Source organism: Chiloscyllium punctatum, chromosome 15 (genome assembly GCF_047496795.1).
Source record: "Chiloscyllium punctatum isolate Juve2018m chromosome 15, sChiPun1.3, whole genome shotgun sequence".
In the NCBI taxonomy this organism is placed as follows: domain Eukaryota; kingdom Metazoa; phylum Chordata; class Chondrichthyes; order Orectolobiformes; family Hemiscylliidae; genus Chiloscyllium; species Chiloscyllium punctatum.
The window spans coordinates 79,934,391-79,946,594 of NC_092753.1; the positions used below are offsets into that span (position 1 = coordinate 79,934,391).

Genomic DNA, 12,204 nt, shown 5'->3' on the forward strand with positions numbered 1-12,204 from the left:
TGCAAATGTCCAGGGGCAATGGTGAGATGTTCTCTTGTTGGGGATGATTGCCTGGCACTTGTGGGGCACGAATGTTATTTGTCACTTATCAGATTTTGTTGCATTTGGATATGGACTTCTTATATTCCTGCAAGTTTTGAATGATGCTAAATATTATGAAAACACCAGCAAATATTCCCACTTCTGATTTTATAATGAAGGGAAGATAATTGATGAAGCAACCGAAGCTTGTTCGGCTTAGGACACTACTCTGAGCAATTCTTGAAGTCATTTCCAGGAACAGAGGTGATTGACCTCCAACAGTTGCAACTGTCTTCCTTTCTGTTAGATGCCAATAAAGAGTTTTTGCTCTATTCCCATCTTTGATCGTTGACTGTGTTTCTCTACAAATGCTGCTTGAGCTGCTGAGAATTCCCAGCACCTTTTTTGTCATTCATGATTTGCAGTATCAGCTGTATTTTGCTTGTCTGATGAATCCTTTTTTAATTTCTGATGACAAAATACCTACCTGTTGCTGTGCCATTAAACCAGGTTTCCATTCCGCACCATTACAACTTGCTCAAATGGTAACTAGCGAAGTTACAATTCCTGCTGTGTTACCAGCAGTTTGTGCTTTCAGATTCATTCATAAACAGTGAAGTTGACACTGTCCCAATAAATTACAGCTGGAATAGAAAGAACTGGAAACTGAAAGATCATAAAGCCCCTTGCGTTAAATAGAAATGGCTTGATTTAACATTTAGGTTTCTGTTCTGAGGAAGAGATGAGCACCCTATGTTTTCTCTTTTCAGTGATTGGCCTGTTACATATTTCTCTTTTTGTTTCGTGTTTCTAATTATGTTGCTTTCATTATTATTAATCATTGACATGAATTTGTTGATAGGCATTTCTTGCCTGCGCATGCTATAATAAGTGAATTCATTTATCCTGTATATGCTATTCTGTACAAGTAATTCAAAAGCTTGCAAAGTAGCAACATTGGTTTTGAATCATAATAGACTCCAAAAGATTCAGTATCCAAATGTTATGGACTAATAAAACAAAACAGAAAGCACTCCTGGAGAATTCAAAGCCTTGTGAAAATTTAGTGTTTTTTGGAAGTGATATTAAAAAATAAATAATTACAGTTTTAGACCAGATTCAGCTGTACTCCTAAAATTGCTCCTGTAAAAAACTGAAATCACTGTTGCTTCTGTGGTAGAAATCACCACGCACGTGGATGATTTTGGACTCCTGGGACGACTATTCATTCTCCAATGCTCTATTGTTTTTTGAGTTTGTCTAAAGCTGAACAATATTTGTGTCTCTTCAACAATTCTTCTATTCTTTTATGTCCTTTACCTGTAGAAAGGATTGAGAGATGTCGGTATTGGACTGGGGTGTACAAAGTTTAAAAAATCACACAACACCAGGTTATAGCCCAACAAGTTAATTGGAAGCACTAGCTTTCTGAGCGCTGCTCCTCCTCCAGGTGGTTGGGGAGGACACAATTATAAGACACAGAGTTTATAACAAAAGTTTACAGTGTGACGTAACTGAAATTATACATTGAAAAATACCTTGACTGTTTGTGAAGTCTCTCATCTGTTAGCATGACTGTTAGTTTCACTTCTTTCAAATGTAAATCGCAAAACTTTTTTCAAAGTTACATTCTCAGGTGAACTTTACCAATTGGTGTCAGCCCAGATAATGTATTGAAGGTGTTAGCCACCTGTGTGCTGCTGTTTGTGCCATAGTGTTTAGATTGTTTCTAAGCTTAAAAATGAATTGACAGAATCTTTCATGGATTCATGCAGTTTTTGAGCAAAGTACAGTGCAACTCTGCAAGTATAAATTCACCTCACAAATGTGTGTGTGTGTGTGTGTGTGGGGTGTGTGTGTGTGTGTTGTGAGAGAGAGTGTATCTGTGTGCGTGAGTGTAAAGGGGTCTAAGTCTGTGTGAGGGTGCGTGTGGGAGTGTGTATCTCTGTCGGTGTGTGTGTGTGTGTGTGTGTGTATAGTGCAATAGTGGTCACCTGTAGTGCGACATGAACCCAAGGTCCTCCCTATGGGTACCGAACTTAGCTATCAACCTCTGCTCAGCCACTTTTCACTGCTGCCTGTCCTGAAGTACGCCTTGGAGGATGGTCACCCGAGAGTCCGAGGTCAAATGTCTTGGACCGCAGAAGTGCCCTCCAACTGGGAGGGAACACTCCTGTCTGTTGATTGTTGTGAGGTGCCCATTCATCCATTGCCATAGCCTCTGCTCGGGTTTCACCAATGTACCATGCCTCTGGGTACCCTGTTATGGTAGGCGCTGTAAGACGTGTCAGAGTGTGGACATGGATACCACCATTATGCTTGGGGACACCTCCCACCATGTACGTGGCAGGTACTCATGCGACTCAGCCAACGTTGTCTATCTTATACATTGCAGGCAAGGATGTCCTGAGGCATGGTACATCGGGGAAACCGAGCAGAGGCTACGGCAACGGATGAATGGGCACCATACAACAATCAACAGACAGGAGGGTTCCTTTCCAGTTAGAGAACACTTCTGCAATCCAGGACATTTGACCGTGGACCTTCGGGTGACCATCCTCCAAGGCAGACTTCGGGACAGGCAGCAGCGAAAAGAGACTAAGCAGAGGCTGATAGCTAACTTCTGTACCCATAGGGAGGGCCTCAACCGGGACCTTGGGTTCGTTATCATACTACAGGTGACTACCATTGCACTGTACACACACACAGACACTCACTCCTACACACACACACACACACACACACACACACACACACACACACACACACACACACACACACATATATATATATGCTCTCCACTGCACCGTCTCACAGACTTAGAGCTCGCGCTCGCTCTCGCTCGTCACTCTCATTCTCGCACGCTCTCGCTCGCTCTCTCATTCTCTCTCTCTCTCTCTCCCTCACTCATCCTCTCTCTCTCGCACGCTCTCCCTCTCTCTCTCTCTCTCTCTCTCTCGCACGCTCTCTCTCTCTCTCTCACACTCACCACCACCACCTACCCCTTTGTGGGGTGAATTTGTACTTGCAGAGCTACATTGTATTTTGCTCAAAAACTGCATGAATCCATGTAAGACTCTGTCAATTCAATTTTTAGACTAAAATCAGTCTAACCACTATGGCACAGACATCGGCACCCGGGGGGGGGGCTAACACCTTCAATACATTATCTGGGCTGACACGAGTTGTTTACGAGTTGTTAAAGTTAACCTGAGAATGTAACTTTTAAAGTTTTGTGATTTACATTTGAAAGAAGTGAGGTATTTACTGCACCCAAGAATCACATTATACTTTTACTGTAAGGCTAGAAAGAAAAATTAGAGGGAACATCGGCCATACGTTAAAACTTCAGAGACGTGAGATCTGAGGCTGCCATAGAATTTAAGCAAAATTACAACAGCTGTGCTTCCAGCCTAAAAGGCCCTTGCTCTCTTAGTTTTCAGTGCCATCAAACCTCAAAACAGGGTCACAGCTGAAAAAAGTTTGGGAAGCTCTGCTTTGCCGATCTTGAATATTCTTGCCACCTTTTAGGACCAAACCAAGTTGTCACATATGTCCCAGGTATTCATTTTGATTCTCTTCAAGAGTTTTGATGTGCTCCAACGGGTGAAATGTTTTTGGAATCCTTCCATTAACATTTGGGTAGGTGACTCTGTAACTATCCTTTAGTGCTTCTGATTGTGGATATCCCATCTCCAGGATAGTAATAACTCCCTCATGCTCTTTTGCTAAGTGGCTCCAAAATCAGATGACAACGTTTGATTTGGTAGCCTTTTTGTTTCTAGACTGCAGTCAGAGTCAATTTCTTTCTATGTTTCTCAAATCTGCTTCGAAGCTCCAACTGAGAGTATCTGTTTCTGTGAAAAATCATACATGATTTTGATTTCACTGCTATTATTACCTATCCCTATTTACCCTTGAGAAGCTGGTTAATTGCCTCCTTGAATTACTGCAATCCATTTGGGGTGGATAACCCCACAAAACTATCAGCAGGGACTTCCAGGGTTTTGACCGAGTGACACTGAAATAACAATAATATGTTTTGGGTGGATTGGAAGGGAATTTGTCGGTCACAGTATTCCCCTATATCTGTTGACCTTGTCCTTCTAGATGGTATTTTACATGGGTTTGAAAGTTGATGTTGAAAGAGCTTTGGTAAATTGTAGATGATGCACACTTCTGCTACTGGGTATCATTGAAGGGAGTCAATGTTTGTGCATGTAGTGCCCGTCAAGCAAACTGCTTTGTCCTGGATGGTGTCAAGCTTCTTGTGTAATGACAGAGCTGCACCGGTCCAGGCAAGTGGGGAGTATCCTATCGGACTCTGTACTTGCGTCTTGTATAAAGGAGACCAGGCTTTGCAGAGTCACGAGGTGAGTTACTCGCTGCAGTGTTCCTGGCCTTTGACCACAGTCGTCTTCAAGCTTATCCAATTTAGTTTTTGGTCACTGGTATTGACCAAGATGTTGATAATGAAGCATTCAGTGATGGTAGTGCATTGAATGTCACGGTTCACTGGTTCGAATCTTTCTTCTCTGAACCACATGAATAACTTAAACCCCTTCTGAAGACAACTTCTGTGTCTACTCTTTGTTTACTTCCAACTCTAACTTTGTTAAATAAACTTACAGCCTCTCTTCTGAAGGCTGGTAAACAGACCTAATCTGGTGTTTCTGTTATCTTCTATTTAAAATGTCAATCCCCAACCTAAAAGTTTTATTTCTAAAACATATGTGTCCATGAAATTAGACGTTGTTGCAATTTTTTAATATTTGATTTTTTTTTCAAGCTCAAGATGAAGGGACTATATTGTCACTTGGCTGAATCGAATGAAGACGTAAAGTTTGTGTTTCAAGACAAGGTTGGTATCATACTCTGAAGCGAATATAAAAATTGCCTCACTAAGTAACAAACTGTTTTCCAAGTGTGATCACACAGGAGCAGAAGTAGATCATTTAGCCCCATAAACCTCTTTCCTTATTCGATTAAATCAGGAAAGTAATTGATTATAATGTCAGAAACACGAGGTCAAAGTCTGAGAGATTTCAAACTGTCAGCCTCGTACAATAGTTAGATTTCTGTTTGTGATGACTCCATGACTTTAGGCATCAGAATAAACAACAGCTGTCTTCATGCTCCATTTTAATGCTCAATTATACATGTAGGACAAAGATTGATATAATTACTGTAAGACTAATTAAAAAGTTTTAGTTCATTGTTGACATATAGTGATAAATGCCTAACTAAATGTTTTGCAACAAAATGTTTTGTTTGTATTATCAGATATAAAGATGTCAGATTTCAGGGTATTGTGCATACATCAGTCACCTGTATTATTTATAAAATCAGGACACATGATTCAAATCTAGACATGATTTGCAGCTCACTTCCATTTAGCCAGTAACTACAAAGTGGGGCATCCATACATATTCTGGTAAATGCCCTTAACAGACAACAATTGACTTCAAATTGGAATGAGTAACTGATACTTTGGTCAAAAAAATGGGTTTAAGGAACATTTTAAAGGTGCAGTGGAGATAAAAATGTTGAGGAGGAGAATTTGAAAGCTTATGACATAGTTGCCGAAAGGCACTACTGACTTAGGCAGCTTTTTGACTGATGCGCAAGAGGCCAGAGAAAAGGGAAAATGGAGTTTTCATAGATTATAGAGTTTAAAATAAATTGTGTGCAGTAACTTTAATGTTGCTGGACTACAGAATATGATTAGCTACAACTGTGTTGATGACAAGAAGTTGAATGACACTGCCATGTTTTAATAAAATTTGCTTTAAATTAGGTTGGCACATTCACATGTGCAGTTGAAAGAGTTTTTAGAATAAAATAGCAATTTATTGTCATGTATATCTTTACAAAAAAAATGCAATGAAAAGTTTTCCAAGTCGCCACACCACTGCGCCTGTATTAATAACATAAGTCATAGCTAAGAAAAAAAAAGTGACAGTTAAGCCAAAGTTCATCTCAAATCAATTTCAGTTCAAGGAAAGCCAATTTTAAAATGACAAATGCAGGACTACCTGAAAGCTTCTGCCGAAGAAGACCTCCATGTTGGTACGAGACCACCACACCAGAATGAGACTACAAAACTGAGACTGCCAATACGGGACAAGATGGCTGCTGCACCAAGCCAAGATAACTACGCTGGTATGAGTATTCCCAGAACAAGACATCCCTGCCAAAGAAGACCTCTTCACAAGGACAAGTCCGCCACACCAGGCCACTGGAATGCCTGGAAACTAACAGCGAAGAAGACCTCAATATCGGATGAAGACCACCAAGCTGAGCTCACCCCTTTGGAACAAGGCCACCACGCCAGGTTGACATTGGGCCAAGGCGTTAGAAGCCGCCTCCTTGTCCTGATAGCATTAGCTTGAATTAGAAATAAATTAGTCTGTTGGAATATTTGACTGTTCAACTGGAAATCATGCTTTGTAACAATAAACATGAGCCAAACAAATTATGTAATTTAGTTTAGTTCTTGCTTGCAACTACAAATATGGTGAATTTGTGCGCGGCTCAGTGGTTAGTACTGTTGCCTCTCAGCGTCAAGAGACCCGGGTTCACTTCCCGCCTCAGGCGACTGACTGTGTAGAGTTTGCACATTCTCCCTGTGTCTGCGTGGGTTTCCTCCCCCAGTCCAAAAATGTGCAGGTTAGGTGAATTGGCCATGTTAAATTGCCCGTAGTGTTGGGTGAAGGGGTAAATGTAGGGGAATGGGTCTGAGTGGGTTGCGCTTCGGCGGATCGGTGTGGACTTGTTGGGCCGAAGGACCAGTTTCCACACAGTAAATAATCTAATCTAATGCCTTATTCGGAGGACACTTGTGAATTGGTAAAATTGGGTGTCCATTCTAAAAAGAAGGATTTTTCTTGTATTCTTTTATGGGTTGTGATTGTAGTTGGGTAGACCAACATTTGTACGCACATCAAATTGTCCTTGGGCAGCTGTTGTCTTGAACCACTGTAATCATGTGGTGTAGATATTATGCTATTGAGAAAGAGGTTTAGGATTTTGACCGAGTGACAGTGAAGAGATGATATAGTTTCAAGTCAGGATGCGATATGGCAGTGTTTCCTAAACACTTTCTCATTGCAACCTCATTTGGAGGCTTGACAATTATGATGATGCCTCAGTTGGAATGTGAGTATGTTAAGGTTCCATGGCAGCTATTAATAGCTTTGATCTGGTGATTGCAATTTGGGAAATAAAGCAAAATACTGTGAATTCTGGAGATCCGAAATAAAAACCAAGTCCTGGAGAAACTCCACAAGTTTGGCAACATCTTTGGCGATACGTGGAGAGCTAATGTTTCAACTCCAAAGACTCTTCTTCAGGACTCCACTTTGGAACCCACTTTGAAAAGCCCTGACATTTTGGAAGGGTCGTGTTCCCAAGTATCTGCTGCTACCTTTTCGGTGATAACAGTTTGGAAAGTGCTGTTGAACATCTGCATTGCAGTGGCACATTAGTATTAACAAATCAATATGATTGTTTGACGATGTTCCCACTTGTCCTAGCTATGCTAGAGAACACTGTTGAGTTTGGCTTCTTTTCCTGTAGTTGACACATATGCTCAAAGGTAAAGGTCTGAGTATGCCAGTGCGCTGGTCAAGTTTATCCACTTTTATTATCTTTAAGCCCGTTTATTCAACGCCATGCTTGAAGTAGTCATCCCAAGACACATTCAATTACAAGAATTACAGACGAATAGATAAAGTTAAATTCATTCGGCGAAAGTGAGGACTGCAGATGCTGGAGATCGGCGTCTAGATGAGAGTGGTGCTGGAAAAGCACAGCAGGTCAGGCAGCATCCAAGAAGCAGAAAAATCGATGCTTCGGGCAAAAGCCCTTCAGCTTTTCCAGCACCACTCTAATCTAGAAAGTTAAATTCATAATAGAGCGACTGTACCATTAAGGCTGTTCTCTCATTAGAGAGAGAGAGAGAGAGACAAACAACTGGTGGTGATTGAGGTTCAGACAAGGTGAGGGGAGGGGAGGGAAAAGGAGACTCTCATTTCAGCTGGTGCAGGAATTGAACAGAGACTTGTTCTTCTGCATGGCCATCTAGCCAAATGAGTCAACTGACAACCAGAGCAGATGACTGCAGATCAGAATCTGAAATAAAGTCAAAGTGCTGGAAGCTATTTCGAAGGTCAAGTGGCATCTGTGAAGAGAAAGAAACCGATTAAAAACGAAGAAAAATGTTTGCATGCGACCCAATTGCTGAGGTATTCTTCTGATCTTATTTTGTCATAATGTAAACAACTTGTGGAGAGATTGACAGAAAGCTTGATCAAATGGATAAGTTTTAAAGTGTATCTTGAAGGAAGAATTGGTGGTTGGGAAGAGTGTTCCATAGCTTCAGGCATTCACAACTGAGGAACAACATGCAGAGTCTAGGAGCTTTCCTTTTTCTGACCACATGATGTTATTAGTAAAATAACCCTGCAGTATAAACTGGATGGTCTCACCAAAATGCACATCTGTGCAACTGTGAGGCACAAACAAGGTATTCAGTAAAGATGAATCAATGTCAATGCCCTAGAAATAGGCAGACAACTAACAGACATTTTTCTTTTTTGTAGGAATCTGTTCCTCATGTATATGACCATTATGTCAAATTACAAGTTAAAGTTTGCGCTTTTAGTCCTTTGAATATAAAGGTAAATCAGCTTTAATGTTTCTATATATTTATAGTTGGGTACATAGGGTGTATACAGAAAACTAGAATATGTATTATTTCACTTAAAAAATGGTTTTCAGTTGCATTTTAACATTTCGTCTTTTTATTTCTTTTACACTTTCTGGCTTTGTTTAGCATTTTTTGTTTTATTTTTCGTTGTGAGTTTTGTTGTGTCTCCATTTAATATTTGAACTTGTCTTACTGCTCTCACCAAAACGGTAGACTCAGAACCTCTAGTCACTCGAACATCTGTGACCATAACCCTCAGAGATTATAGAACATAGAACATTACAGCGCAGTACAGGCCCTTCGGCCCTCGATGTTGCGCTGACCTGCCATACCAATCTGAAGCCCATCTAACCTACATTATTCCATGTACGTCCATATGCTTGTCCAATGACAACTTTAAGCACATTCAAGTTGGCGAATCTACTACCGTTCAGGCAAAGCATTCCATACCCTTACTCCTCTCTGAGTAAGGAAACTACCTCTGATATCTGTCCTTTATCTATCACCCCTCCATTTAAAGCTATGCCCCCTCTTGCTCGCTGTCACCATACTTGGAAAAGGCTCTCCCTGTCCACCCTATCTAATTAGATTTCCATTTTTTCCCTCCTTGCTTTGGGGAAACAATTAGGCATTGCTTTGCACCTTGACAGGACTTGTAACTCACCTGGAACGGCATTTCGAAATTTACTGCAAGATTGGAAGTTCTGTACCCTCTAATCTTACATTGTTTTCCATATTCTATTTCTGTCTTATTGCTGCTTCCTTTACATATTTTATCCTTTTGGTTCCAGAATGAAAAACAATTTCAAGGTTATCAGCAAAGTCATATGGAGCGAAATGCAGCTAATGCCAGCATGGTAGCTTTTCTTTCCACAAATAATGCAATTTTGTGGAAGGAACTAATACCTTCAGGATTCCTTCACAATTGTTTGAAGATTCTCTTTCCAACAGAAATAGAAAGAGACTTGCCCAACACTAGGTGTTCGGCCAATGATCTAATAGAAGTATGGGCTTTGCTGAAGAGAGGAGGATGGGGGTGTACATACTCTACTAGAAGAGTTATTTGAAAAATAATTAAATGTTTTCTTACTATAGTGAAGTTTCACTGTATGGACCTGTGCTCTGCTTTAACTGTGTTCTCACAAGGCCTATATTTGACAATATTTAAGTTGTGAGTAAACCAGCAATATGTTTCAGTGTCCAAGTGACAAGCTGGTAATAATCTTTGAAATTTATTTACAATCACATTTAACTCTTTTCCTACATATGCAATAGTGTTTTAAAGTTAGTAATACTGTAATTGTAAATGAATAATTCTTGAGTAAGTGAACAAAGGTGCAAGTGGGCCTTCTCCACAAAATCCAGGTGGTGAACATGGATCCCAGGTAACAAGGCAGTTGGCACTTTGGTAGAAAATGTCAATTCCAATGAACCCTAGGGTCCAAGGAAAAGAAAACAACCCTTTGTAGCACTTAAACTAGTATTGCACTCGGCATAAAAAAAATGAATTCAACATTGATCTTCTAGCATGTATTATAATACTTGTATTTTAGAAAAGCATTGTAAGGGGCGGCACGGTGGCTCAATGGTTAGCGCTGCTGCCTCACAGCACCAGCGTCCCCAGTTCAATTCCAGCCTCGGGTGACTGTCTGTGTGGAGTTTGCACATTCTCCCTGTGTCTGCGTGGGTTTTCTCCGGGTGCTCCAGTTTCCTCCCACAGTCCAAAGATGTGCAGGTCAGGTCAATTGGCCGTGTAAGGTGTACTAGTCAGAGGGAAATAGGTCTGGGTGGGTTACTCTTCGAAGGGTCAATGTGGACTGGTTGGGCCAAAGGGCCTGTTTCCACACTGTAGGGAATCTAATCTATTTAAAATTTTCAAAATGAGCCCACTTTATTAGTACCAAATCCCTCAAAAAGTTCATTTCTTCCACCACCAAGGCTTCTTAGTAGCAGCATGACCCATGTACAAGATGCATTGCAGAAATTCAACAAGGTTCCTGACACAGGACCTTCCAAATCCATAACCACACTCATGTAGAAGGACAAGAGCAGCAGGTGGGAAATTCCCCTCCAAGTCGTTTGTTTTTCTAATTTGGAAATATATTGTTGTTCATTCAGAATGATTGGGACAAAATCCTGAAATTCCTTCCCTGAATGCGTTGTGGGTCCACCTACAGTAAATGGACTGCAGTGGTTCAAAAAGGCAGTTTGCCCCACCTTTTCATGGGCTGCATGAGGCTGGGAGTAAACTTTTCATGTCAACTTTCTTAAAGTTGCAGTTTTAAAGAAATGTGTACATTTCTTTGTCATTAAAAAGAAAATCGCTTTGTATTTAGCTGTTGATGGAACTAAAACTGCAGGAAGATTTCTTACCAATTGGAAGAGAAGTTGCTGGAGTAGTTCTTGAAGGTAAGTGATGATTTAATTAAGACTTTCTATTCCTATTGTTTGATCAAGGACTTATCCAGAAATGTTTTGCGCAGTTTATTTTGCAATTAAAAGGACTATAACATGAAAAAAAAAATTTGTTTTTGGTCAAGCACCGAATATTAATCTGGAGAAATGATAGGATTATAGTTTAAGATTAAAATTTTCCACAGACTATTTAGGAATGTTGTGTTGGGCGTAGAGATTAATCTTACAAACAAGTTCCTAGATCTATGTGGAGCTAACTAATGTCAATTTGACAAGTTTTTTGCCCATATAAATGGCTTCAACATCGCTGAACAAGGGAGGAAAAGATCACCAATGATTCCTGATTCTGTCAATTAGCAAGGCAACATCCTCTCTCTCAAAAATGTAGAATGTTCCTTTTGGGTTTGATACTGGTGCCTCTCCCTTTTTCCATCTGCCTACATATAATGTTTTACACCAAGGGGAATTTTCCCCATGTACTTTTGACACATTTGGTTCTCTGCTAGGCTGGAAAATTATGGAGAATGTGCTTGTAACGATTCCCCAAAGTGTTGCCGATCGCCTCTATTTTTTTCTCCTGTTATGACAACCCACTCGAAAGCAGTGAAATTAGTTGAGGCTCACCAGCTACAAATGATCAACAATTTTCCAATGTACTACTGCCACTGTTTCTACAGTCTGATGGGTAATGGGAGATATGGGAACCCACAGCACATGTCTGTGGCCCTAAGGTTCATTTGTAAAGTCTGAGGTCTTTTACAGCAGAGACTTGAATTTTTCACCCAATTTCCTGGACACTTGTTGTCTGAAGAATAGTATAGGTGTTGAATAAGAGGCACCATTGCCTCCAATTGTTTCACTCCTCCATTTCACATTCCATGCAGACCAAGAGCACTGTCACCACATTATTGGTGAAGACTGCCAGCTTGTCTCAGTCTCATGGACTGACTCTCTTTGTTCCTCCACAGCCAGCTGGAAGTCCTTTAATTCAATGGCAGTCTCGGATGCATCCTCTTGTTGTGCAACTTCTGTAAAATCAGTCCTGGAGGCGCTGCTTC

At 40.6% G+C, this 12,204-nt stretch overlaps 1 protein-coding gene across 10 annotated transcripts in view; it reads left to right on the forward strand.

Annotated features, from left to right (window-relative positions):
- cryzl1 (crystallin, zeta (quinone reductase)-like 1) overlaps window positions 1-12,204 on the forward strand; it is a 97,607-nt gene that overhangs the window by 4,440 nt on the left and 80,963 nt on the right. For 4 of the 10 annotated variants that reach the window (XM_072585599.1, XM_072585596.1, XM_072585598.1 and 1 more), the window contains exons 2-5: window positions 2,417-2,699; window positions 4,811-4,882; window positions 8,625-8,702; window positions 11,068-11,140. In XM_072585599.1, the coding sequence (XP_072441700.1) occupies window positions 2,475-2,699; window positions 4,811-4,882; window positions 8,625-8,702; window positions 11,068-11,140 (448 nt within the window). In that variant the 5' untranslated portion in view covers window positions 2,417-2,474. The remainder of the gene's footprint in view (window positions 1-2,416; window positions 2,700-4,810; window positions 4,883-8,624; window positions 8,703-11,067; window positions 11,141-12,204) is intronic. The other 6 variants (XM_072585606.1, XM_072585601.1, XM_072585604.1 and 3 more) reach the window with 3 other exon arrangements.